The sequence below is a fragment of the Zootoca vivipara genome, chromosome 1 (genome assembly GCF_963506605.1).
Source record: "Zootoca vivipara chromosome 1, rZooViv1.1, whole genome shotgun sequence".
Lineage (NCBI taxonomy): Eukaryota > Metazoa > Chordata > Lepidosauria > Squamata > Lacertidae > Zootoca > Zootoca vivipara.
In genome coordinates this window covers 81,682,934-81,710,141 of record NC_083276.1, presented here as the reverse complement: position 1 = coordinate 81,710,141, position 27,208 = coordinate 81,682,934, and the positions used below count along the sequence as shown (strand labels likewise).

Sequence of the window (27,208 nt, the reverse complement as noted above, 5' to 3'; positions counted from 1 at the left end):
ATTCAAGAATCTCAAGTATTCAAGATGGACGGAAGGGAATGCGGAGAGGAGAAGCGGGAGCTGCTGCTTTGAGCGTCTTCCACTTCCATGCCCGGGCCGGGGGAAAGGGGGAGGAAACTCCCCGCAAGTTTCCACCTCTGCCACTGGGGGAGGCGAGAGACGAGGAGAAGCCCGAGAGCTGCTGAAAGGGTAAAGGCGTCCAATGGCTCGCGAGGGGGGTCCCCTCCCCTCCTCCGGCGTCCCTCGCACAAGCTCCGTGTCTGAAACGCGGGGGTTCGGGGGTGTTTTTTGTGTGGCGGCTCTGTGGAGAGGGGTGAAGGCTGGACGGGTCCCCGCCGCCCGAAGCACTGCTAGAGACCTCCGGGGAATGGAGGGCGGCGACCTTCCGAGTCTTTAACCTGCCTTCCCCGCCCCCGTCCTTCCAGCCCCCCACCAGTTCCACTCAAGCGCCCTTTGGCGAGGCTTCTCCGGGAGTGGCGTGAAGGAGGGCAGGGCGGGGGAAAGGCTTCCTCCGGCCAACCCTTGGCTGGTGAAAAAAGCAGGAGGCGAGAGTCCCCCAAGAGCCCTCGGGGGGCTACTCTCTCCTGTCCTGGGCCCAGGAAAGAGGGGTCCCATGGGAATCAGAGAGTCCGGAAGAGCGAGCCCCCCTCCAGCCTTTTGAGGTCTCCAAGAGTAGTCCCGGATTGCAGGCACCCCTTCTCCCTGCCCCACCCCCAATGTGACACGAAGGTACCTCGGATCCCCTTTTTTCCTCTCAGGGCTTGCGCTCCTTTGTGAATGTGAATGCAGGGTAGAAAAAGCTGGAAGGGTTTTATGAAGACACCACATTTCCAGCCACCATGGTTATGGTTGTGTTTGCATTACAGGAAACGCAAAAGGTGCTTTGATTGTACTCTTGGGGGGGGGACCCTGTATCACGTGTACAAAAAGTTCTGCGTTCTTCTCAGTTCATATTTGGATCCCCCCAAACTAGGACATATGCACATTAGGGTTTGAGTTGGGAAGATCTTGCATGTCCTCCTTGGCCACACTTTTGTAGCTCAACAACCAGCAAGTCTGAGGAGGAAGGCTGCCTAGGATGTCTGTAAAAGAGGCATTCTAAAGACCTCAAGTTCCCAATATCTAGAGCCTGGTGACTCTTTAGTCTGCGTTGTTTACATTTTTGCCCATTGCCCATTGGAGACCCAAGCCTATGCAAAAACCAAGCACATGTAATGGGCGTAGCTCTGTAGTAGAGGATCTGCTTTGCGTGCAGAAGGTCTCAGATTCGGCCCCCACCATTTCCAGGCATGGCTGGGAATATCCCTGTCTGCAACCCTAGAAAGCCACTGCCAGTCAGGGTAGACAATATTGAGCTAGATGGACCCATAGACTGATCCAATATAAATCAGCTCCCTATGTTCCTGTTTGCATTGACCGGGGGAAGGGGGAGTGATGTTCATTAGGACAGCACTGTTGCCCCTTGGGGAATAAAGTTTTCCGTTTAAGGGGAAACATGCAAGGTTACTTGTTGGGGTTTATTTTTCAGCTTTAGCAGAGGCTGCTGGGTTTTATGCACATCTGTGGCAGAAGCATCTACTCACAGCGTGGCTAAAGGCAATTTCAAATGGTTGGTATGTTGACAATGGATTAGCTCAGCGCAGACAATACATATATAAGGTAAAGGTAAAGGGACCCCTGACCATTAGGTCCAGTCGTGACCGACTCTGGGGTTGCAGCACTCATCTCGCTCTATTGGCCGAGGGAGCCGGCGTACAGCTTCCAGGTCATGTGGCCAGCATGACTAAGCTGCTTCTGGCGAACCAGAGCAGTGCATGGGAACGTGTTTACCTTCCCGCTGGAGCAGTACCTATTTATCTACTTGCACTTTGATGTGCTTTCGAACTGCTAGGTTGGCAGGAGCTGGGACCGAGCAATGGAAGCTCACCCTGTTGCGGGGATTCGAACCTCCGACCTTTTGATCGGCAAGTCCTAGGCTCTGTAGCATCTAGATCAAGGGAAGTAATAGTACCACTGTATTCCACTCTGGTCAGACCTCACCTGGAATACTGTGTCCAGTTCTGAGCACCACAGTTCAAGAAGGATACTGACATGCTGGAACGTGTCCAGAGGAGGGCAACCAAAATGGTCAAAGGCCTGGGAACAGTGCCTTATGAGGAACGGCTTAGGGAGCTGGGTATGTTTAGCCTGGAGAAGAGAAGGTTAAGGGGTGATATGATAGCCATGTTCAAATATATAAAAGGATGTCATATAGAGGAGGGTGAAAGGTTGTTTTCTGCTGCTCCAGAGAAGCGGACACGGAGCAATGGATTCAAACTACAAGAAAGAAGATTCCACCTAAACATTAGGAAGAACTTCCTGACGGTAAGAGCTGTTCGACAGTGGAATTTGCTGCCAAGGAGTGTGGTGGAGTCTCCTTCTTAGGAGGTCTTTAAGCGGAGGCTTGACAGCCACCTGTCAGGAATGCTTTGATGGTGTTTCCTGCTTGGCAGGGGGTTGGACTGGATGGCCCTTGTAGTCTCTTCCAACTCTATGATTCTATGGTTCTATGATTCTAACATACAGCGTGACCCGCTGGATGTTGTACAGATTGAGAAAAAGACCTAAGAAGTATTTGTGTGAGTTATCCCTGACCTAAGCAATTATCCTTGCTTTGGGTGCAGTTAGACCAAGGTATATGTTTATGGTATGCTGCCAATGTTAAACCGTATTAAGTCAGAACTGCAGTTCCCATCATTACAGTTTCTTTAAACTAGGTGGTACACAGCCATCATTAATGCAGAGTCAGTTCACACATAATAAAGCAGCAGCTTCCCAAAGGGGTTTGCAAATTAAACAGGGAGGGATAGAATCAGAGTTGGAAGGGACCCTGAGGATCATGTATTTGCATGAAGTGAGAATTAAAGTTGAGAGGAAGCAATTTGCTAAATAAGTATTGCTAGCAAGATTAGACAGTATACAAATTTGGTTGCCAGCCCAATAGGGTATGGGAGAGAAGAAGAACTGACTTGGCTGATTTTTATTTTGCTTCAAGTAATTGTCGGGAAAACCAGGAAAAAAGTCAGGGGGTGTTTCCCTCCTCAGTTTGGTTGTTTCTGGAGCTGTGCATCTTGGGTGAATAGATACCCCCTGGTAACTGCTGAGTCCTGGAAAACTCTGGGGCTGCCCAGGAACTAGAATTTTTATTTCAGTAGGTGGTAACCCTATCTAGAAACAATAATATAATACTGTAAGCATCTTTATGCCCACAATCTGGATTTTTTTTCAGGGGTGAAGGCAGCAATTTTTTTTACATAGCTTGTTTGGAAATCTTTGTTCTCCATTAGATTTCATGTTCTGATAGCATATATAGAGTACTAAGATACTGCATTTCTAAATAGTTGGAGTAGGGTGGGAGCTTCAAGGCGAGGTTAGCAGTGTTAGAAACTCCCATTGTTCCAGGTGCGTTATGTGACAGGGAATTTCATTTGTATGAGCAGTTTCTGAGCTCTGGGTGCAGTATTGCACCTAAGATTTCAGATTAAAATTGCAGAGTGGAAGGAAAGGAGGACCTTTTTCTGCCTCCCCACTTCCAGCTACTCTCTGAAGATTGGAGAAGAGACCCTCTTAAGAATATTATGGGAGTGGGCAGGGGAAGGACTAGACCATGTGAAAAATGAACGTAAGATTTTAGCTGCAGTTCGTTCATTTTCAGCTTTGTATTCTTCTTATTAAAAAGTGCCTAATGCCTAGACATTCCATTGTTGCACCCATAACCTAAGATTACGGTGCCATTTAGCTCCTAGCTTTCACATCTCGGTTTCTAACACCGCCTGTTAGGGTTCAAGGCAGAGAAGCTCTAGCAATGTGCTCACATTCCCATGTATGTTGTGAAAGTGAACTTCTTTGTTCAAAGTTCTCTTTCTCCGTAATTTCCTCTCACTAAGGAATCTCTTTGTGTGTGCTATTCTGCCATCTGTTAAGGCTTTACTGGTTGGAGTGTGGTGTGACTGGGTGCCGAGTTACACGGTATCCTGTACTCTCTCATGGAGATGCAGGTGGGCCACCTGTCCATCCAGAGCCAGCTATCTTTTAATATGTCCCACTCCCTTGAAGACAGTAGGAAGGAAATCTCATGTGCCCTGCTGCAGGGCTGGTGCAAAATTTCGCTGTCAACAGGGGCATAGCTGTGGAGTGAAGGGGTATAGAATCCAGCATGTTTGCACCTCCTCTGTGCTGTTGATGTCTCACCCATGGCTCATAGGAACAGAGGAAGCTGCCGTATGCTGAGTCAGACCATCGGTCCATCTGGCTCAGTATTGCCTACACTGACTGGCAGCAGCTCTCCAGGGCTTCAGGCAGGGTCTCTCCTAGTCCTACTTGGAGATGCTGGGGATTGAATCTAGGACCTTATGGATACAAAGTTTTATTTTGGCTGTTCCACTGGCATATCTTCTCCAGTAGAATGGCTTTGCTAATGTGGCTCTGCCGTTGTACTGGGGGAGTCCCCACCCAAGGATCTGCCGTGGCGGCAGCATTCTGTCTGTATAATGGGATTTCTGCAAAGCTGTAAAGCCCTTCAGCCAATGTTAACTCAAGAACAGGATTGTGCCCTCAGGTTCCTCATAGTGCTTTACAACTAATTGCCATCAATTCAGTTCAACCATGCTTAATCAGGTGGAAATATAACCACTATAACCATCTTTAACTTGAAACCTGACAAAAGAGCTATAGTAGCATGAAACCAAAACATTATTAATCAAGGACACTTCTCCCTGATCTGGTGATCTCTTCCAGTGCAAGCCTAACCATGTCTATTCAGATGTATGTCCTATTGAATCCAATGGGGCTTACTCCCAGGTAACAAGGGTTGGCATTACAGCCTTGCTTCCTGCTCTTGGGCAGTTGTATTGGAGTGACCGTTCCATAAACTCAGATTGGGCCACCTGAGTGTGTGAGAAAAAACAGAGCATCCTGCACAGACTGGAAGAGAGGATAGATTGCTCTGCCACCAAATACTAAGGCCTTAAAAAGTAACGGTAAAGGTACCCCTGACCATTAGGTCCAGTCGCGGACAACTCTGGGGTTGCGTGCTCATCTCGCTCTATAGGCCAAGGGAGCTGGCGTTTGTCCGCAGACAGCTTCCGGGTCATGTGGCCAGCATAAATGTGCATAAATTGATACAGCCCACCAACTTCCTTTCTCAGACGTGCACTTTTACCTGCTTTCAAGCCTCAGTGTGAATTGACAAACTGCCTCCACTCTGTATACTGGCTCCTAACACTCAAGTTTGGACATGTGAGCATCATTGGATTTTGTGCCTTTACACCTAGTCAGAATTTTAGATTCCAGTGCTCTTCTAAAAACATTTAAAAATATATTCTAGTTACATGTGTCACTCAATCCGTTCTGTTAATCAACTTGAACCGGTCTTGTTTTTTTAAAACAAACAAACAAAAACGGTGAGTGACAAAATATTTCTTCCGGAGTCACATGGAGTAACTACAATTTAAACTGTCTTATTCAAAAGTGGTGTGATGTCTTTATGGTACAACCGATATATGTAATCTCAGGGAACAAGTCTAGAAGGTCCCTGTGTTACCTTTTCTGTTTAGATCAATATAACTTGGGGAGAAAGCTGATCAGTGTTCAGGGGACGTGTTTCAGTGGTCTTTAACTATTTGTCCTCTATATTGTATACTAGAGGCTGGTTTTGTTTCTTTGTGAAAAGGGGAAAAGTTCTTGGCTAAATGGACAAAGTTTCAAATGCTTTCATCCTTGTCTTACGTAGTATTGCGTTCACAAGCAGCTTCCTTGCTCCTGAGCTCGGTCCCATTGCAGCAATATTTTCTTGCAGTTCCAACAAAACTTGCATGCTTGTGAATCCTTCCACCCAGTAAACTACTTACCTTAATTTATTAGAAAACATGCTTGAGTTCAGTTGAGAAATTGTCTCTGTCAAAGTCATGCATACTTCCATTTCATTTTTCTGGATCATCTTGATTTTGTTAATTACATTTATGGTTGCTTTTACACCTTTTTTTAAACTTTTATATGAAGCCAAGTTCAGTATTTTTGTCTTCCAAGGTTTTGCGGATTGTTAATGCCTTGGGTTGCCCTTGTCTCCGATTCTTCTTTTCAGAAGTTAGCAATGATTAAACATAGAACATACAGTTCCCCTCTTAATGAGGTGCAGTGATTAGCTATTTAATGGCCTCAACCAATATAACAGTCTGAACTGAACCACAATGCAGGAGAGGTTTGCCTACACTATCTTTGTTAGATCATTGCAGCTATCTACCACTGAATTTGTGCAGCCAAGAAAGCCATGCAGAATAACTGCAACAAAATGTCGGGATCCAGCAAAGATCTCTGTGTGTAGAAGAGGAGGTGTAGCCAACGCAATGCCCTCCGGAGCTGCTGGACTACAACTCCCATCGTCCCTGACCATTGGCCATAATGGCTGGCGCTGATGGAAGTTGTAGTCAAGCAACGTCCGGAGGGCATAACTCCCCCACCCCCCGGTGCAGAATATAAAAGCCTATATAGGTAGGGAGTGGGAGACTTATGTGAGAGGAGAGATTATATCTGTGGTGCAGCTCACTTGTCTAGTTCTTTCACTTGAAAGCCGCTCCCTTTGCTCCAGAAGCATGTTGTCATTTCCCAAAAAGTCCAATTGCTTCATATCTAGTTGCAAGGTTCAGCACTACTGGTAGGTGAGTGACCTGTTGGTGAAAGATGAGGGCACCCTTTCCCACCAGCCCACGTCACAAAACAATCAGCCGGCCTCTCCATTTCATTTATGGCACAATTCCCAGCCAAACCACTTAGGCACTTTGTTATAAATACATCTGCATCCATTTTTTACTGGGGAGCTGTTTGCTGGTTCTCTTTCAGAGGTCTCCATAGGCATAGCCATATTGCATAGCAAGATTTTGGTTCTGGGGAAGGGAGTTCTGCCCTGTGTTGCAACTTTTTTTAACCTAGAGTTCACATGAATCAAATTCCAAGGTCTTGTGATGTGATTATGATTAGCGTGGGATGTGGTTAAGGCAGTGGGGTGAGACTCCCAACCTTGACTGACAGCACTCATAGCTTTGGAAAATAAACCTCCCACGCCTGCACCTCTGTTTGCCATTCTGCCCCTTATTATCTATTTGCTTTGAGTTCCTCTGGGTAGAGTATGTATTTTACCCCGTACTTTCAACCCTGCTTGTCGCAACAGAGCTTCTGGTTGTTACTTGAAAACAATTCCACCCCAATTTCCTGCTGGAGGCCCATGGTGATATTTATAGCATCCATAGTGAATTCCATAGGATCAAGAGATCGGGTCAAGTGAATGCTTCAGCCCTCAAGGCTTACAGACCACAGCCAAACCAGTAATGCAGCAGTTGTCTGCATCTGGCAACAGTTGCAGGACAGACCGTCAGAGGACTTTGTTGCATATATTTGCAGAGCTATGGTAAGGCCTGTACAGTATATGCTACTCGTTGGACATACGCACACAAAATTGTGCATGGTGATAACCTATATCAACCATTCAGCATATATTGTGGTCCATATAGTAGTTCACATGTAAATCACACTCTTCTCATATACACCAGACTCCATTAGATTGGAATATGTACATTTGGTTGGCGTGGAGACACATAATGGTTGCTAATGGAAAAATAGCTTCTGTGTATTGAATAGTAGTAAGGATTAGTTGATAGCTACAGTAATAGACATGGAAACCTAACGTTGCTTATCCCCGACTCTGCTGCCTACTAGATGATTTGGAGTGTAAAGCTACTTTTTCTCCATTTGTCTCAATCTTTCAAGGGCATAGTGGAAATGGAGAATCCCAGATCTTCAGTATTTGTATAGGAGATTGTATGTAGGGCCAAAAGTAAGAGACGAATGGTACAGGTTCTAATCCATACCCAGAAATATGAACACGTGAATCCTATTAAAAGATTTAAAAAGGTAAAGGAACCCCTGGACGGCTAAATCCAGTCAAAGGCGACTATGGGGTGTGGCACTCGTCTCGCTTTCAGGCAGAGGGAGCAGGCGTTTGTCCACAGACAGCTTTCCGGGTCATGTGGCCAGCATGACTAAACCAGTTCTGCCGCAACGGGACACTGTGACGAGTGTCAGAGTGCATGGAAAAGCTGTTTACCTTCCCATTGCAGTGATACCTATTTATCTACTTGCACTGGTGTGCTTTTGAACTGCTAGGTTGGCAGAAGCTGGGACAGAGCAATGGGAGCTCACCACCGTCAAGCGAATTCAAACAGCCAACCTTCCAGTTGGCAGGCCCAAGAGGCTCAGTGGTTTATACCACAGCGCCACCTGCATCCCTAAGAATCCTACTCTCCTAGTATCTAATGATTATTATTTTTAAGTTGTCTTATTTCTTTTACTCCCATCTTGATGCAAAGTATTATCCCTCTGTAGAATTAAAACAACAACCCACAAATCTCAGGTTGGAATTAAAAGAATACCAAGACAGAGGCATTTTTGGAGAGAGACAAGAGTTGAATCCAACATTCTGGATCTAGCTGTTTGTTCAGTGGCTAAGCAAATGAAGACACCATACTTGCACTAGAATAAAGACTTTTCTGATCTGGCAAGTAAGGAGTTTTTTTAGCCGTCTTCTAACAAGAACAGACATTTCCTTAATCTGCGAATAGCCTCCTCACTGCAGAAGTGGAGCTGGTGGGTGCAGTGACAGAGAGCAGTTTAGCGGTAAAAAGAAGTTATTCCATCTACTTTTATTCCCCTCCCTCTCTAGGTGGACCTTCTGAAACACCTTCTAGAAACACCAAGCTGGATGTTCCTGCTGAATGAAGACCAGAGAGGACGGCTGAAATTATTTGGGCACTACGGCAGCCAAGAGGAGATCCCAAAGAAAGCAAACTGATAAAAGAGTTAAAATGAATCCCCGTTGTCTTGGGCGAGGTGAGAAGGCAGTTCTCTTGTTTCCGCATAGGAATTCGGAGAGAGGGAAAGAGTGCGCGAAGAGCCTCCTGAGGCACTGGGCATGGCCCCTGTCCAAGGCTCTTTTCACATTGTGCTACTGTCTGAGCCCAACGCAAGCAGTGCAATGTAAAAAGGGCATTGGGTGGGTGGCCACAGCAGCATGAAGCCTCTAGACGTCCCTTATTGGCAATATTCAGGGGATAGACACGGAGCCTTGCTATGTGAGGCAAAAGGAAGGTGTAACTGAGAAAACGGATAGTGGGGCTGTTCAGCATCAACTGCTGGGTTAGGACGGTTCACAGGCCAACATGGTTTGGCATCTGAGTGGAAGCTGAAGGGTTGTTGCTTTCTTGCAAATCGCCTTTGACTGTTCTCTTTCTGAGGTGTTACAGCAGCCTATTGCCTAATAAATGTTGCCGCTTCTTTAACTGGGTGTCTCCTGTGTTCTCAAAGTTGCTGAATTGCTGGTAAATGTTAAAAATTTGTGGGAAAGAAAGCTCTGACTCATTCTAGATGTGGAAAGGAAGACATGGGTAGCGACTTCCTGCACATACAGTCCTGTTAAGTTTTTGAATGGGGAGAAACTTTGTGGCTTGTATTTTATTGTATATGTGGGTTTCCAGATGCTCATCCCGATGGTGCTGATGTTTGGTTATTTTAAAAGGAAAAGAAGTATAGTGGGATTTCCAAGTTCAGGCAATCAGCCGTTCTTATTTTAGAGAAGTCCTCTTGGGATGTTTGGCCAGCAAGCTTAATCCTTGTGAATATAACTGCTAGCTTTGGGCTGCAGCTGCGCAAGGAAGCAGGAAAAGAGAGGCCATTAGCAGGCATGGCTCTTTTTGATTTTGTTTGTTTTTTTAAATATAAAACACTTTTATTATACAAAAAAAATTCCTGCGCTGGTGACAGTGCTGAGGCTTTGCCCCCACCTGCCCCCCATCCTGTCTTCATGTGGGGTGGGGGGATGTGGGGGAGCCATGGTGCCCAGGGATCACAAGCACACGGCGACCCAAAACAAAATAGACTCCATAGAGTAGACATGGGGGGGGGGACACCACGGCAGTGTCAGGGAACAGGAGGGGTGAAAGGGGTTGTGAACTACCATGGCTCCATGTGGAGAGGGGCTGCTCCCCACCCCACCCCGCCCCCTACCTCTAGGATCCCTTTGTTTCCTGTTTGAGAGGGATTTCCTCTCCCCAACACTGTTGGCTGTCAAACGCAATTTTTATTTCTCCCAAGAAAGGAGAAGAGCATAAAACGCTGCCTTTTCCTGACTCAGACCCTCTTGGCCCTTCTAGCTCAACCTGGTCAATGTTGACTGGCAGCAGTTATCCAGGGCCGTTGGGCAGAGAGACCTGTTCTAGCCGTTCCATGAGGTTCTTAAAAAAAAAAACCACACAACTGCAGATCCCAGAGATTGAACCTAGAACCTCCTTCATGCAACGCTTGCCGCTAAGTCATGGCACCTCCCTTGCCCTGTGCCCCACAGCCCTTTCTGTCCTGTTCCAGGAAGGACTGCTTCTGTCTTACGCAAAGGACTGCAGAAGTGCAAAACCTGCCTGCGGTTCTGGATGCCACCGCTTGCTCCGCCCGAAAGGCGCTGTCGGGGGGGAGGGCAGCATATAGATCACGTGGAATCCAATCCAACACCCCCAGCACTGTCCACTGAACCCTCTGAGCTTCCCCTTCTGCTGTAAGGGCAGGGGTGGGGTCCTCCTCTCTGCGAATCCAGCCTTCTTAGAAAGTACAAGAGGTTTGGGAGAAGGGTCCTGGTATCTCCACTCCCACAGGTGATGCTATGCAGGAGGGCTGGGGGTGGAGGGTGGGGCGGGTTGATTGTGCCGGGATGCCAGCTGCGGATGTGGGGTTGGGAAAGGGCAAGGCATGCTACGCAGGAGGGTGTGTGCCCAGAGTCCCCCTCAGTCCCAGCCGTTGTCCTTCACCATGTGTGACATCTCAATAATGTACTTCCCTTCTTTGTACTTCTGGCTGGTCTCGAAGGCTTGTTCCTGGCAAATGACGAGATTGGGAGAATTAACCCCATTTGCTTCAGACATCTGCCTAAACACACACACACACACACACACACACACACACACACACACACACACACACACACCGTAGAATCTGCAGCACCCAAAACACAAAAGATGCTCTCAAAAGGGGTGTGTGAACAAAAAAAAACCACCCACAATTACAACAGGGAAAGTAAGAATCGAGAGTTTCTGCTAGTGTGGCTGACACCTAGAGGCTGACATTTCTAAGTGCCATGGTTTCTAAGAGCCAGTGTGGTGCAATGGTTTGACAGGACCTGGGAGAGCAGGGTTCAAATCCCCACTAAGCCATGTCACCATCGCTCAGCCTAATCTACCTCACAGGGTTGTTGTGCAGATGACATGGAGAGGAGAACCATGTACACCACCTTAAAATCCTTGGAAAATAAAGGTGGTACTTAAATGTTATAAATAAATAAAAATATATACAATGGCTTTGACAAGGACCTTGTTGCCCACATGCAGGGCAGGGGGTCAGCCTGGCCCTTCTCTCCAGTTGGGCAGAGTCAAAGACAGGTTTTCCATGGCTGCCTCATTTTGACTCTTTCCAACAAGGTTGCTTGCAAGAATCCTGTTTTGAAAGGGGATTTATTGTCTAGACTTGTAAGCTACCAGTATTCAGTACTCACGTATTTCCAGCCCAGTGTTGTCTTGCAGCTTTCGCAGAAAATGTCAGCGACTGAATGGAGACCGGTGAGCAAGAGGCGTTGTTCGGCCGGACCACAGCCCACATTAACCCTGCAGTCAAAGAAATTAGAAGGCACTATCTCTTTTTATGCTTCTCAGAGTTCCACCCTGCTCTGTTCTACCTCACAGGGAGTTTACCACAAACTCTACGCAAAGAGGGCATGAGGAACTATGTCCTAACACTTGTGCATTTGCTCACACACACACACACACACACAGAGGAAAGAGGGGGGGAGAAGAAGAAGAAGAAGAAGAAGAAGAAGAAGAAGAAGAAGAAGAAGAAGAAGAAGAAGAAGAAGAAGAAGAAGAAGAAGAAGAAGAAGAAGAAGAAGAAGAAGAAGAAGAAGAAGAAGAAAGGATTTCAAGCCCCACCACTACTTTTTTCATGTGATTGGTTTATGGAAAGATCTCAGCAACTGAAACATGACTTACACAATTGATTATGAGAAACCAAAACACATCTCAGCAGCTCCTGTTTCTAGATAAAAACCCATTAAGCACCTATTTTCTTAGGATGCAGAAGTGTCACATCTCCTAAGCTTTAAAAATAAATAGATTTAAGAACAGTCATACCCCAACATTGTATTCATTCAGGCGTTTGCCTGAAACCTAAGCCGTTTAAGAGTGTTTTCAGCTTGGTAATGTGTTTAATGCTGTTCCCATACATATGGTTCTTTTATACTAGTGGTATGAATATGCTGTTTTTATATGGCAGTTTAAAATATAATCGTATTTGATGTGGTTTTAATAAGTTTACATTGTGAGCCCCTTTTTTTAATCCACCTGGTGGGAAAGAGCAGGATATAAGCTTTTTAAATAAAACAAACAAATCACTTCCTCGTGCCTTTGCCATTTGTCTTGAAAAAGAAAAGAAAAGCCAGCCTATTCAGCTAGGAACCAAGATGGGGCACTGAAAACAAGAGAAGAGTTCTGAATTCAGTCCCACAGCGGCCTCCTGTGGCCATGAGGAGAAATACCCAGTGTGACTGGGACACATTCACATTGTAGTGGAAGAACCATTCGAATTCCACGCTGGTCCCTGGGAAGAGAAAGCTCTGGCAGATGTGTTTGATCTTTACTCAAGGCACGATACCTCTGCCTCATCCCAGGCTTGATGGTACATGCTTAGCTGTAACACAGAGGCTGCCGCCGCCAGCTAAACAGTTGTCTTGCTGTTCTGTCAGCTGAAACATGGGGTGTTCAGCCTATGACAACTTGAGAGCCATTAGGAAGTGCCAAAGGTATAAACTTCAGGGAAGCTTAAAAATGCTCTCCAATCCAGCAGCAGGGGAAAAGAAACAAAACAGCAGGCTTCCCTGCTAAACCAGGGGCCCAGAAACAACAAGCAACCTAGAATAACTCGGGAAGTGTCGCTTTCATTTGCCCTGGAAAGTACAAATATCATCTCCTAAATATAAGGTTCTTCAGCTCGTCGTAAGAATCTCTTACTATATAGAGAATCCTCATGTCCTGCTTGCAGGCTTCCCAAAGGCATTTGGTTGGCCGCTGTGAGAACAGGATGCTGGACTCGATGGGCCACTGGCCTGATCCAGCAGGGGTCTCCTTATGTCTTTGGGTCATGTTCTTATCCTAGCCAATGCCCTCTTGGCATGATAAAGCAGATCAACCTGGTGGAAGCAGGAGGCAGCCAGACTTGAGTTACTGGAGCCAAGGACCATCAAAAGACTAGTGCTTTCCCCTCATGGTTTCAAACCGATCTACATTGGGAAAAAAGTTAAATTCTTCTAAGATGTGGAATTAAGGGGCTCTGGGGCAGAGGGAAAGAAATTCAGATCTTACCCTTACACTAAGATTTGGTCTCCCGTCAATTACTTCAGACTAACTCTCCAGTGAGGTGTAAAGCACCATAACGGTGTTTCCTTGTCTCTTTTTTGCACTGGCATCCAAAAGGGCGATAAACCCAGTTTCACAGCTGGAATAAAAGCTATTCTATAACATTCGTTTAGACAAAGTGTTCCATTCACGTTTGCCCAAATAAGGGCAAAACCAGAATGCTACCGGAAAAAAGAGCCATCAAATCACCACTCGCTTATTAAAAGCGCCAGCTGTCAGACAATGATCAATTCACCAATATGAAACTATCAATAGGAACTTTCCACAAACTGTAAAAGACATCCTATTTGCCATTCCCCATAGAACTGGCCCAGCAGGTCCTGGCTTTTGCAAATCCCGCAGGTTCCTACCACTGAGAAAAGAGCATCTACTTCTCAGGCAGAAAGAATTCGCCACTCCAAAACAACAGTTTGCTTGGCTAGGTTCAACAAGCATGGCAGAGGAATGCTAGATCCATATGACTCAGTCAGTCTGCCTTGGAACTAGGCCTTCTCCCTGCCAAAGGCCAATTAGAAATGAAGAGAAGGAAAAACTCTGTGCTGTACTTTTCTTCACTGTCAAAACCTTGGCACAGAGGGAGGCACCTAGAGAGAGCCTTCTGCACTATGAGCTATATTTTGCATATATTAGAGAAGTCTAAAGGATGACCAGCAATCCTCTGGCCCATCTCTATGTAGTGAGGCAGGAGATTACTCATACATTGGCCTTTGCAGATGCCTTCAGTAAGAGTCGTCAAAAGAGCAGAGGAATGAAGGGTTCATCTTGAAGGAAAACAACATAAATAAGAAACACTTTGTAGAGATTCTGATTAATTGTTAGATCAGAGGGAAGAGAGTTCTCATTGCCAGCAATTCAGAATCAAGGGTAGATAATGCCTGAAGGTCCAGAGTGCAACATCCTATGGATGGTTGAGCCAGCACCCAAGAGAGAGAGCTGCAAGGACACAAAGCAAGATGTGAGGAATCTAGTGGTGCTACCATTAAGTTCAGCAGGATGATGTAGGGAGGAATCCAGCGCTGAATTAAGGATTGACCATGAGACTTTGGGAACAAAGACTACAATAAGACAGAAATTATGCACTATTTAATTTATATTAGATGTGCTTCATTTCTAAAAAGAGAATGGCTCGGGTGTAACGCTAGCTAGAAGTCATCCTTGCTGGCTGATGCCCTTATCCCAAGCCCCAGGTAGTGGGTGCTGAGGGGGCACATATTCAGAGGTAATGTTGCTTTGTTCCTCTTGAGTTCCAGAGCTCAGTATGTCAAGCTCAGATTATCAGAATGCCTACATAGTATGGAATGCTGAGTGAGATATGATGGATAAATGCCATCATATATAAGACCTCCCCCTGGAAATACTCAAATGTAACCCTAACCCACCCTAGCAGCATCACTCTGTTTTTCCCTCCTCCTTATGGAACGGATGAGATGCAGCAGTGCTCTACCTTCTTCCGGCGTGAAACGAAACCACCTCTCTCCCTCTGCCTCTGCTCTGCTCCTTCCAATCTCCCCCACATCCCCACCCACACCAAATAAAACCAATTGCAGTAGGAGACTCACACAGAATTGAAAAGATAGGCGCGACCATGACTTCCCTGGAAAGACTGTGGAAATAAAGTATAGGAGTTACGACCCTCTCCCTTGAAAGGCTCTTTGACCCACTCCCCCCACAAACCCAACTGCTTTGCTTCAAGGCAGAAATCCCCAGATACGAGAACGATCAGGTCTATTCCTGGACAGACCGATAGGTATTGCTAGCAAAGTATCCCACCAGTAGGGTGCCATTTTTTAGAAAGTGTCCTAGTCAGGCCCTGGGATGGCACTTCTTTGGGGGAATCACTCAGCGCCAGAGATCCAGGAAGACCACAGATAAATAACAGTGGTATAGCTAAACTTGCTGCCATGTCCCAGGGATGCACGTACCTTGGAGATGAGCTCATCGTGCTTGGCCAGATGTGCCCGGCAGTGAACACAGCTGTATGTTCGATGGCACCGGGGCAGGTAACTGCGGAAGGTCTTGGTAGGGAGGCAGGCGGCGGGTGGCGCTGGCTCACAGCTGGGCATGACAGGCTGGAGAGCAATGCCCTGTCGAGGGGGGGGAGCCGGCGCTGTGCAGCCCCCGCACAGGCGGTCGCAAGTGAAACAGCGAAGCAGGTTGGCTAGAGCCGTGTTTCAGAAAAGTGAAGTTTGGGGGGGCTGCACTGCCAGGGCCCCCCCAGATGAGAACCAGACCGAAAGCAGAGTCACCTGCGGAGAGACAACGGCAAGCAATTATCAGCCCTGGGTCTGTGTGTGTCAGACCCAGGAGGAGGTGATCAGGGCCTCTTCTGGAGGTGGAAGTTATGGCATGTCCTGCACTACACAGCATGGAATGTGTATTTGAGCAGATAGAAAGCTCAGTGGATTCATCCGTCTGGAATAATTACCACTGGGCCCTTGCTCCACATTCAGACAGTTCGGTAATTAGAATCCTCCATCCACCTCTATAAAAAGGCAATGAAAACGAGGTGGGGGAGGAGGAAATCAACCTGGTTTTTTACCAAGTTCAAGAGGGAGCTTGGAGAGAGACAGGACCTTAGTCAATTGTGCTAAGCGGTTTGGGGTCTGCACGATTCAAATCCCTGGCTCAGCCTATTGTTCTCATTGTTTACACAAACAGGCCCACAACTCAGGTGCCTTGAACAACATGTTCAGCTTATACTCACAACTTTTGTAACCTGGTCAGCTAATTGTAGGTTAAGGCCAGGGTTTCATTATGCTTTTGCTTTAAGCATAATTGTATCTGTGCAGCTCAAGCCTACGTATGTTTACTCAGAAATAAATCCCACTGAGTATGGTATGATTCGCTCCCAGTAAAGCCTGCAAAGAATCAGAGTCTTGGGTTTTGCAACGCCCATGATTTGAAAGTCTCATCTGAGAAACAGCTTTTCTGCTTTTGCTCTTTTTCATATGGAACACACAACGCTGCCTTATATCGAGTCAGGCCATTGACCCTTCCAGCTCAATATTGCCTATGTTAACTGGGGACAGGGCTTCAGGAAGGGGGCTGTCCTAGACCTACGCAGAGATTTTACCTGGAGCCTTCTGCATGCAAAGCAGCTGTCCTCCCTCAGAGCTACAGCCTTCGAATTGTAGATGTTGCTATTACACAGCATGTCACATAACCAATGACTCTGGCAACGTTGGAAAACATTCTGAAATATGCAGAATGCCCTAAGGCCTCTGAGCAACCTTTGAGAAAAGAGTTCAGCAACGTTGCATTGCCTGAACCCAACCCTCTGGTGATGTACCCCGCTGCCCCTTGCACTAAACGACCCCCGCCACGAGCAGCGGCCTCGGATAATATTCCCTTTTCCGACCCACCCTTGTCACGGGCCTTTTACGTATTGTGGCTGCAAGAGGGCCCTCTATCGGGGCCTCGACGTCATTTCCATGCGTGTTCATTCAAAGCCTCCTCCCGTCCGCCCCCGTTCTGACAGCGACTCTCGGCCGCGCGGGCGCGCCTCCTGTCGACAGCAAAGCGGCATTACACCCCCCCAAAAAAGAAGCTGACTTTCGGAAGCCCCAGCAGCAACCTCACGCGTTTGTCCACCGTGCGGGCATGGGCCATTAGCGCTTCCCAATCCGCCCTGCAGCAGCAGCAGCAGCAACTCCAGCTCCCGAAAAAAAGCAGCCCGGGTCCAGAGCAATGCCGCGCGAGAAGCATCCCAGCAGAAATCCCTGCGCGCTGCTTTCTTACCTTGCTTTTCGCACTTCACCCGTCCACTTCGTCTCTCCTAGAAGGGCGGGGGGAAGAAGGGAGAAATCAGGGGTAAGAATAAGTGAAGTGGGAGGAGCCCATGTGTCAGGGGCGTGCGGGGGGGGGGCTCGAGGCGTTAATCCCCGCAGAGTCTGACTCACGTGGCCGCCTGCGCGGAAGGAAAATAAAGGCGGATTTGGCGTCGCGAAGTTCCCAGAGGGACTTGGCTGGAGGAGGGGGGTGGGTGGGAAGCGGGCGTCGGGCTCTCTCGGCGCGGCCCGGAGGTGGAGGCGAAACGAGCAACTCCCCAAAAGCCCCGCGAGCGAGGGAGGCAAAGTTTCAGCTGCAGCGGCGGCGCCTCCACCACCTCCGCCTCCGCCGGGTTTGCCCTCCGCGCTGCTCACCTTGAAGCCTGCGCCCGGGCGCGTGTGCGCGGCGGCGGCGGGGAGCTGCCTGTCCGTGTCTACTTCTGCTCCTGCTCCTGCTGCCGAGCGGCGAGGGGTCGCGTCCAGGCGAGCGCAGCTTCAGGGCCGCCGAAGGGCTGCTTTTGTGCTTCGTCGGTAGACGAATGTGGCTGTGTGTTGTGGAACCGCATCATAACATTGTGAGTCATCCATCCCTCCCTCCCTCCTCCTCGACTCTCTTCCTCCTCCCCCCTCCCCGCTCTCAGCCTGCTGCTACGTCAGAGAGGGGCCGGAGACACGGATCAAAGAGGGAGGGGATAAGCAGGGGCCACCAGCACCACCGCAGCAGGGATGCAAGTTGCAGTGGGCACGCTGGAGTGGAGAGATCGGCGGAACGGGCAGCTGGCGATCAGGGAGCCGGGCAAGCGGGGGCGCTGCTGGGGTGGCTCCGGCGACAAGGATGGCGGTGGGGAGGGAGAAAGGCGCGCAGGTGATAAATCCCACGTTGCGCGCCCGTGGCAAACTCTGACGCAGGGAGAGAGGCGAGAGACGCAGCTCAGGGTCACGGGCTGCAAATCTGCAATATCATTCTCCGGTGCATTTCTCCACCATCACCCCAGCCCCCAAAACATCTAGCCACTCACTTTAGGGCTTCCAAGATCCTCCTGGCGACACCCCGAAACGCAAAGGCCCAGATCTCTCAACGCTCTTCAACCTTGACAGGCTCTGTCATTGCTTAGACTTTCTCATCCCTACCCCGCACCCCAGTTGGCATCCCCTAACGAATAGGTCGACAACCTCATCATTCCCTCCCCCTCCCCGCAAAGTGGTTGCCAAACGAATTTGGCCTTGGGATCAATGTGGAGCCATTAACTCCAAGAGGAGTTTGGGCGTCCAGTTCTGTCGACGAGGAGTGGCATCCATTTAGTCTGTTACTAAGCAGCAGCAGGAAGACCAAACACGTCCTGCTGGTGCAGAGACTAAGAAACACTAGCCTTCTTCCGTGGAAGCATACACCACGCAGGCTGAAGGTCGAAGTTGGAGGCACACCTATCTGATATGATAGATAAGTCGACTTAAAAATGTGCAAGCTTTTGAATTCTTGAGTTCTTCAGCAAGCAGGTGCTGTCTCCGAGTACAGATTTTGCATCAATGTTTGTTTTAAGGACATCTACAGCATCTCCCTTAGGAAGGTTGCATGCTAAACTATTTTGTGTATTTATGTTTGCCTTGAGGAGCTGCAATTGCTTCCGGTGCTAAAAGCCATGGAAACACAGCTGGAAACCAGCGCTTCGATGGATCTAAACCTAAGTTGCCACAAGCTAAATGAAAGTCATGCAAATACTGTAGGGCCCTAATAAAACAAAGAAACAGGCTGTTCTTGCTGGTTGTGTTCTAGAATTACAGCACTCCCTGATCCTTTGTACTGTACTTCAGTTTCCACTTTAGTACTATGTCATTTTTGTTAGTTGCAGACATCTCATTCTTTCCTTCTCATTTTAACACTCAAATAGTAGTATAAAAACTGTTTGGGTCTTCTGTGGTTAATAAGCCACCTTTAACAAACCACAAAACAGAGGAGAAAAGTCTTTTTTTGATTAACAGTAATGTTTCTGAAGAAGGTATCTGAAGAAGTGTGCATGAACACGAAAGCTCATACCTATGACAAACTTAGTTGTTATCTAAGGTGCTACTGGAAGGAATTTTTTGGTTTTTTGTTTCGACTACGTCAGACTAACATAGCTACCTACCTGTAACTAGTGACATTTGCAGTTAAATCAGTGGTCTGATGCTCACAACATTTTTGGTTGTGCTACTGAATTCAACAGACTTGATCCAATCATGTTTGGTACAGAAGCATCTGGAAGATGTATCTTGTTATGTCCTTCAAATAAAAAAGGATCCAAGATCTCTGTCATGGTAATAGTGTTCTGAAGATGACTCTATTCTTGCTGAAGATGAATATGGGCTGTACCAAAGGAATTGATTATATTGACTCATTCTTCGTTTCCTTTCTCATTTTCACTTAATCTTTTTTCTCCCTACCTTTTGCTGCCTCTTTGATCTCCTTCAAACGTAGCCTACATCCAGACACCTAGGGTCCCTTTTTTAATAATACTATTTATAATATAGACCCTTTGCCCCCTTTTTGGCACAGCCCATTCAAGGTGGTTCACAATGTCATAAAAACACAATACATACAGCAGTCCAAAAACCCAGCAACAGCAGCAGTGTTTGCAAATATTTGAAAAGGGAGACCAGTTGAAACAAAACAGCAATGTAATTTTCCTGCAAATGTGAAGAACTATTTTAAGATGGGCATTTCCCCCCTGCTTTTGCCCTCTTCATTTGGGAGAGGGCAATTCTGAAATAAATGGGCTTTTTAAACCCACTGAAAGGTTTGCAGGTTGGAAGCTAAAGAGCAGCAAGTGGAGAAAGTTCCACAGCCAAAGTGACCACTGCAAAAAGGCTGCCTCACTGCCACACTTGCTGTTTTTTCTGCTTCAGACAGTAACTGGAGCAACATCCCCCCCCCCAAAAGCTATGTAACATACCGGTAGTTGTAGTTTAATAATAAAATATTATTAACATTTTCCCCAATTTAGAACTGACATTTTAAAGGATGCAAACAGAAAAAGTATAAAATATCCTGTTGGGTGGGCCTGTTCCGGGCAGAAAGGCAGACTAAGGCAGGAATTCCATAGACACTTGCCTTGAGTAAGCTCCATTGAAATCAATGGGACTTACTTCTGTATAGACGTGTACTGTATAGGATTCTTCCGTAAGTGACATCCTTGCAACTTCATTGCCTCAATGCTGCTGCTCCACCCTGTAAAGCACATTTAGCTACTGAAAAACTTCATAAAGTTATGACTGGAGATTTGCAGGGGTGGGCAGTTACACCACAACTGACTCAGTGCAGAGTAGGAAGCAGCAGGTACCATCTATCTGAGTAGTAAGAACTTGGAAATTCATCAGTTGTACCCTTTGGGAAGACTTAGTACTGGCTTTGATCCCCAACATTGTGTATTTTTCTAAGTAAACAAATAGTAAAAGAGAATCCGGGGGAAACCAAAATTCCATGAGACTTCTTGTGGCATAAGCTTTTACTGTATAGTCTCTGGTCCAAGGAAGTTTATTCCACAATAAATATTTAGTGTGCCGCCTTAGTTTTTGGGGGGTGGATGTGTGGCATAGCAGGAGTCTTTCTTGAATTTGTAACCAAATAATTAAAGACCATGATATGCCTTTTTCTGTTAAAAGATGAGAAGCGGGAATTATTAGTGGTTGCGTGGGTTTAATCTCTCTCTCTCTCTCTCTCTCTCTCTCTCTCTTCAGAACCACCGAGGGTGAAATTTTCCAGATGGGTGATTTTGATCTAAGGTGATGAGAAGGAAATAACCCTACTCTACAGGGTAGGAAACGTGCTTGCGCGACTGGTTGTTTATATTTAGCAGCTGAACAACAAAGGGTTAAAGAAGGAAGTTAGAAACTACATTTCCCAACGGGCCACGCGAAAAACAAACGCTTTCCCGTCAGGCAATTGAAGGAGGCGGCGGCTCAGAGGCATGCGCACATCACACAATAGCTGCGGCCGTCACTTCCGGGACAACCGGCACTTCCGTTGCCTGTCCCGATCCGGGACTCGTGTGGTTGGATCCCTGTAGATTCAGTAGGTGGGTGATTTTCCTCAGCTTCTCAAGGCCTCGGGTCGGTTTCCATGGAGGCGTGCAGCCTTCACTAAGGCAGGAGCGCAACTGCCTCTTCGTGGGGAAGAGTCTTGCCCGTCGCCTCGCCTTAGGCCCCTTCCCCTATATGCTGCCAGGCAGGCACTGAAACGCTGCGGTAGCAGCGCGGTTGTCAACACTCGAAACGGGGTGGGGGTTGAAACCCCGCTGGGGAAGCAGTATATCGCCCAGTGCCAACGACATACGGACACTATTACTCTTACTCTGTTTCTGAAAGATAGCTCCTAATCTTTGGCTGTTGGTTTCATCTGGAACGGTTTCGCTTCTCCGGAAACGAAAGTGTTCCACTAGATGGATCAAAATGACAGATCAGCAACTTTCAGCCCCAGGATCGATCTCCTCCTCCCTCTGTACAATGCCAATTCAGTAGTTAAGCATCTGGGGAAAGGTTGCCGCTAGAACTCTTGCTGAGACTCTGCTGTGGTATGGGAGCACTGGCCTGCTCCCCTCCACCCTCTCTTCAGAAAGATCCTCCAGTGAAACTGGTTGCTGACTAGGGACCTAAATAAAACGGAGCCCTAGCTGTCTTCTTCAGAGGTGGGAGCCACCAGGCACACGTTCATAGCCAGCCCATGTAGCCACTTAATGAGGCACATCATCCAGCTTACAATGTGTGCCACAAGCAAAAGAAGAGGGGTGGACGAAGTTTGTGTTGTGCTGTGTTTGGGCAATCAAATCTCAGTTTAAACTGAGATGTGCAGAAGTTTCAAGCATTTTCAGGCAGCTCATTTGGCAAAACAGCTCATAAAGCTATGGTTAATCTTTGCTGCCAATGGCTTCTAAAGAAGCCAGAATATAAAGCCATGGTTTAAAGTTGGCTTCCAGATCCTGGATCATTTGGAAGCAATTCACTGTTGTTCCTGGTTTGTGTGTGAAGGGAAGCTGTGGTTAACTGCAGTTTCTTGGCTTGTTTGTTCATTCACACAAAGCATGGTGCATAGGGGATGTGTGCAGGTGTCTCAAAGTTGTGCTTGGCTCATTAAGCTGAGATTTGAGGGTGCAACTGTAATCTTTACAATTCAATGAATAGTTTAACAAGCCAATACAGATTGTTTAGGCCAGTGATAATAAGCAGTCCCCCAGCAACGGCAAACCCTCAGGCTCCCTGAACCACCTGGGGAAACCTCCTGCCTAACCAGAAACATATTTAGGGTAGATAATAAACAGGAAAGCAAAGTGTCCACCCTTTGAAAAATGCATATATAATAGGGGGCATTTTTGTCAAACTTAACGTGCTATGTAAGATGGGACACTAGGAGAGGAAAGGACTTTTGCAAGTTTTCTAATGAGTAGATGTTTCATTTTTAAAACATGAGTTAGTTTAATTTTGTTTTGTATCCATAGCAGTTGCAAAGGAAACAAGATGGCAGAAGAAGCTGGAGATGAAAAGAAACTGGTGGCCAAGTTTGAGTTGGAGAGGGAGACTGAGCTCCGCTTTGAGGTTGAAGCTTCACAAATGGTCCAGCTGGAGCTTCTGACAGGCATGGCTGAGGTTTTTGGAACAGAACTGACGCGCAACAAGAAATTCACCTTTGATGCTGGTGCCAAAGTGGCTGTCTTCACTTGGCATGGCTGTTCAGTACAGCTAACCGGTCGGACTGAAGTAGCCTACGTCTCCAAGGACACTCCCATGCTGCTGTACCTCAACACCCATACAGCCCTGGAACAGATGCGGTGGCAGGCTGAGCGCGAGGATGAACGGGGACCTCGTGTCATGGTGGTGGGCCCCACAGATGTAGGAAAGTCAACAGTCTGCCGCCTGCTGCTGAATTATGCTGTGCGGCTAGGGCGCCGTCCCACTTTTGTGGAGCTGGATGTAGGGCAGGGCTCAATCTCTATCCCAGGCACCATGGGGGCACTCTATATTGAGCGACCTGCAGATGTTGAAGAAGGATTCTCAGTTCAGGCCCCTCTGGTCTATCACTTTGGTTCCACCACACCTGGCACTAACATCAAACTTTATAACAAGGTAATCAGCATATTTGAAATAGTATGTGATATGGTGATCCTTTGCATGCATCCTAGTCTCACAGAGCTGGGCTGGACTAGTTTTTATATCCTTATCAAACTGAGAATAGGGATGATAGTTAGAAATTGAATTTCCGTTTTCATCTTTGATTGTGTTATGCTGGAGGACAAACAAGAGGTGGCTAGTCAATAAATTATTATCATGAATCCTGTTAATCTGCTTCAGCATGCTGTTATAGTCCAACTGTCATTAATTTGGAGACCAATGTAGATCTAGGGCTGCCTAAGCCTTTTTATTTGAATAGGCACAGGCACCTGCAACTCTTCGTAGGGCTGGGCTGTTAGTGGTCAATAACTGTCGAGATCCTTATCTTTTATACAAGGCAATAAACTAAAATATGCAGGTTTTACTTACCGAAGGAGTAAATTGTGTAATACAAGACTGTTTAGGGAGAGCCTTGTTAATATATTTGACTTGGATAACAGACCTGTCTCTGATTGAGGCAAATCCTTTAAAACTACACCAATAACACTCCAGATCCTTATCCTTTACACAAAGATATTAACACAAGACATGCTGGTTTTACTGGTTTAAGAAGTAAATTGTGCAAGGCAGGACAGTTTAGGAAGGATATTGTTAATATGTTTGACTTGATGTATCTCTGATGAAGGCAAATATCTAAAAACCACTCTGATAATTTCATTATTAAAGAAACATTAATGAAGACAAAATCTGTGGTGAATAAACATATGATGCTGCTTGTTTGATCTGGAAACTTCTCTTTAAAACAGCAGGTTTTAGTCTTTTGCAGACACAGTGAATTGGTCGTGGAGCTTATTTCAGCTTAACTCCCATCATAGTCCAACAATATATGGAGGGCAGCAGGTTGGGGAAGGTTATGCCTCTTAAGTTTCCAACTTATTTCTCTGGCATCTACAGTTAAAAGGTTCTCAAGTCACAGGCTTGGGAAAGTTATTGAGGCCGTGTAGAACTGCTGCTAGTCAGAGTAGACAATGGTCTGGCTCAGAATAAGCAGCTTCATATATTTATAGAAAATTAGTACAGTTTCACTTTTGAAAAGCAGGGTGGGGTGCGACTGAGCTAAAACTTCAGTATTAGTAAACAATCTGGAGATTTCCAAGGATGGAAGCTTCTAAAAGAGGTCAACTATCCATTTCATAAGACATTCACCCATGAGATTTGTGTGGTTTCCTGTTGGTTAATGCTGCTGCTTCATCTTTTTCTGCAGATCACATCCCGCTTGGCTGATGTATTTAACCAGCGCTGTGAGGTGAACCGCCGGGCTTCGGTCAGTGGCTGTGTCATCAATACCTGTGGCTGGGTGAAGGGATCTGGGTACCAGGCACTTGTACATGCTGCCTCTGCCTTTGAAGTTGATGTTGTGGTAGTTCTGGACCAGGAGCGCCTCTACAATGAACTGAAGCGGGACTTGCCTCACTTTGTTCGGACAGTGCTGCTCCCTAAGTCAGGTGGAGTGGTCGAGCGCTCCAAGGACTTCCGGCGGGAGTTTCGTGATGACCGCATTCGCGAATATTTCTATGGTTTCCGAGGAAGCTTCTACCCACATGCCTTTGATGTGAAGTTCTCTGATGTCAAGATATACAAAGTGGGCGCTCCCACTATCCCTGATTCCTGCCTGCCTCTGGGCATGTCGCAGGAAGACAACCAACTCAAGCTGGTACCAGTTACACCTGGGCGTGACATGGTACACCATCTGTTAAGTGTTAGTACTGCTGATGGCACTGATGAGAACATCTCTGAAGCAAGTGTTGCTGGTTTCATTGTAGTCACTGGAGTCGATCTTGAACGCCAGGTCTTCACCGTTCTTTCACCAGCACCTCGCCCGTTGCCCAAGAACTTTCTGCTCATCATGGACATTCGTTTCATGGATCTTAAGTAGTACCAGCGTTTGCAAGAAAATGATAAGACTCCACCAGGCACACAAACAAACAAACCCATTACAATTCTGGATGGAACAGCATCACACACAGACCAGGCAAGAGAGAGAAAGCAGTCGCAATAAGGGATGAACATAATTTGAACAATTTGAAATAGTCCTTTCTGTTTTCTCTTCATTGTTGGAATGAATCCCTGAGTAGAATGGTAGAAGATGAAGCTTAGAAAATTCACAGGTTTGACTTATTGAACCACTATAATGGACAAAAGTGTTGTCTAGCTAGCTAGTTAATTGGTTTGCTTTATGGTGGTGGTGATGGGTCTCCATTGAGGTGTCACTTATTTAAACTGGTCTTATCTGAAAGTAACAATAGTGCAAAGAGGGCATTTTTTAAAAAAAACTTTATATATAGATATTTTTAACTTTAATAAATTCCAAAATGTTGATAGTTTCGTGTTTGTGTTTCTCACTACATGTAACTAAAACTGTGTTTCAGCATTAAAAAACATGCACATATAGATACAGGGTAAGGCAGGACAAAGGGGGACTGTTTGGGTAATAAGCATACAGGGATGAGAAGAAATATTTCATCGGGCAGAAAGGCATACAAAAAATATATGCATAAGAAAACAGTGGCAATTTTGACTTCAAAGAACATGGCTTACAAATACCACTAGCCATTTTCATATAGGAAGCTTGCAATTAGGCACATGACTTAGGCTTATGAATGGAAACATAGTATTGTTATAAAATCATATTGGGGGGGGGGTTTGCAGGACACCATTATTAATGAACAGAGAGGGGTGACAGAATTTGACAGCTGCAATACCCAGAATCCTGTTCAATGCCATCTTCCCTGTCTCCCCACCCCTCTAGCTAGGACTCGACCCTGCCTGAAGGAAGGCTTAAGGATCTGCATATGCACAACAGTTAGCATAAACTCACACATTTCCCCTCTCCACCTCCCCTCCGCCCAGAACAAAACAATGTTTCCAGAAGAAGGGGGGGGGGAAACCGCCCAAATCCAAAGTTAAACTTTTCTACTCAAGTTAATAATACAGCCTATTATATGTTCTCTTACCATGAAATCTCTATCCGCTGCCTCTGTATTAGAATTGCTGTTTTATATCTTAGAACTGTATATGTCAGGACTGCTACCTTTTAATTAGAAATCCCTGTATTAGGTATGTTTTCCAGGTATATTTTCTGTATGAACCCTGTATGATCCCAACCCACCTGAGCCTTGCCCTGCTACCACCCTGTGCCCATTCAGGGACACACGGACAATGGAGGGATTAGCTGGAACAACTTTATTCAAATAAATTGCCATCCTCAACGTAGCCCACCCTTCCATGGCCTGGAGGAAAACACCTGCCGGGCAGACTTCCACCCCACCTCTGCACCCATCTCGACTGATTGCCCTTCCTGCCAAACAACAGGGAGCACCATCAGCGACAGGAGAAGAGCAATTGACATCTCCCCATCTGAAAGGAAAAGCCATCTCCGCACCCAGCTAATCCGATCCCCCACCTGTCGCCCTTGTCTCCCCCTCCCTCCCAGTCCAGAGATTTCCATGCATGAACAGGAGGGTATATAGGGGGACTTCACCATTTCCCGGGGTTCCTTCCTTCTTTCCAGAGGCAGGGACCCTACAGCTGTAGCTTTGCATTCTGCAATAAAGGGATCAGTTTGTTTTTCCTGACAGCATCGTGTGGTCTCTGTCATTTTCCCGGCGGAGCTGAACTTAGTGCAAATTTTGGAGCTTCCGACCCGCGTCTGTCCTTCTTAAAAGGCAACGCATTTTGGGGTACATTTTTCATAACAATATGGCGAGCCAGGGCAGGAGGCTCCGTTTAGCCGTACTCTTGGGGCGCCGTGGTTGGGGAGCCCAAGCG

The 27,208-nt window shown here is 46.7% G+C and overlaps 2 protein-coding genes and 1 long non-coding RNA gene across 7 annotated transcripts; 2 read left to right on the top strand and 1 right to left on the bottom strand.

Moving 5' to 3' along the window:
• Positions 1-11: 11 nt before the first annotated feature.
• LOC132592464 (uncharacterized) lies at positions 12-9,368 on the top strand. The gene is made up of 2 exons (XR_009557962.1): positions 12-189; positions 8,753-9,368. It is a non-coding gene; the product is annotated as an uncharacterized LOC132592464 (long non-coding RNA).
• A 956-nt stretch (positions 9,369-10,324) lies between these two features.
• Positions 10,325-17,800, bottom strand: YPEL4 (yippee like 4). Its single transcript, XM_035124720.2, has 6 exons — positions 17,678-17,800; positions 17,274-17,310; positions 15,458-15,781; positions 15,095-15,138; positions 11,624-11,732; positions 10,325-10,949 (listed from the first exon to the last, which is right to left on the bottom strand). The coding sequence occupies exons 3-6, from the start codon at positions 15,596-15,598 to the stop codon at positions 10,860-10,862; spliced, it is 384 nt and encodes a 127-aa protein (XP_034980611.1). The 5' UTR covers positions 15,599-15,781; positions 17,274-17,310; positions 17,678-17,800; the 3' UTR covers positions 10,325-10,859.
• CLP1 (cleavage factor polyribonucleotide kinase subunit 1) lies at positions 17,746-25,761 on the top strand. Of its 5 annotated transcripts, none has more exons than XM_035124658.2 (4): positions 17,746-17,877; positions 21,017-21,061; positions 22,771-23,395; positions 24,645-25,761. In XM_035124658.2, exons 2-4 carry the CDS (start codon positions 21,042-21,044, stop codon positions 25,314-25,316), a joined length of 1,317 nt encoding a protein of 438 aa, XP_034980549.1. In that variant the 5' UTR covers positions 17,746-17,877; positions 21,017-21,041; the 3' UTR covers positions 25,317-25,761. The 5 variants fall into 5 exon arrangements, with proteins under 5 accessions (XP_034980549.1, XP_034980589.1, XP_034980579.1 ...); XM_035124698.2 differs by having other exon boundaries at positions 17,778-17,877; positions 21,017-21,093; positions 22,774-23,395; XM_035124688.2 differs by having other exon boundaries at positions 17,778-17,877; positions 21,017-21,093.
• Positions 25,762-27,208: the final 1,447 nt, after the last annotated feature.

Bases quoted from the DNA above. Each gene is read 5' to 3' on its own strand.
- YPEL4 (XM_035124720.2), bottom strand. From the start codon at position 15,598: ATGCCCAGCTGTGAGCCAGCGCCACCCGCCGCCTGCCTCCCTACCAAG. The intron at 11,733-15,094 runs GTGAGTCTCCTA...CTTTGACTGCAG, and splicing joins GCCTATCTTTTCAATTCTGT to GGTTAATGTGGGCTGTGGTC. The intron at 10,950-11,623 runs GTGAGTACTGAA...GTCATTTGCCAG, and splicing joins CAACACTGGGCTGGAAATAC to GAACAAGCCTTCGAGACCAG.
- CLP1 (XM_035124658.2), top strand. From the start codon at position 21,042: ATGGGTGATTTTGATCTAAG. The intron at 21,062-22,770 runs GTGATGAGAAGG...TTGTATCCATAG, and splicing joins ATGGGTGATTTTGATCTAAG to CAGTTGCAAAGGAAACAAGA. The intron at 23,396-24,644 runs GTAATCAGCATA...CTTTTTCTGCAG, and splicing joins ACATCAAACTTTATAACAAG to ATCACATCCCGCTTGGCTGA.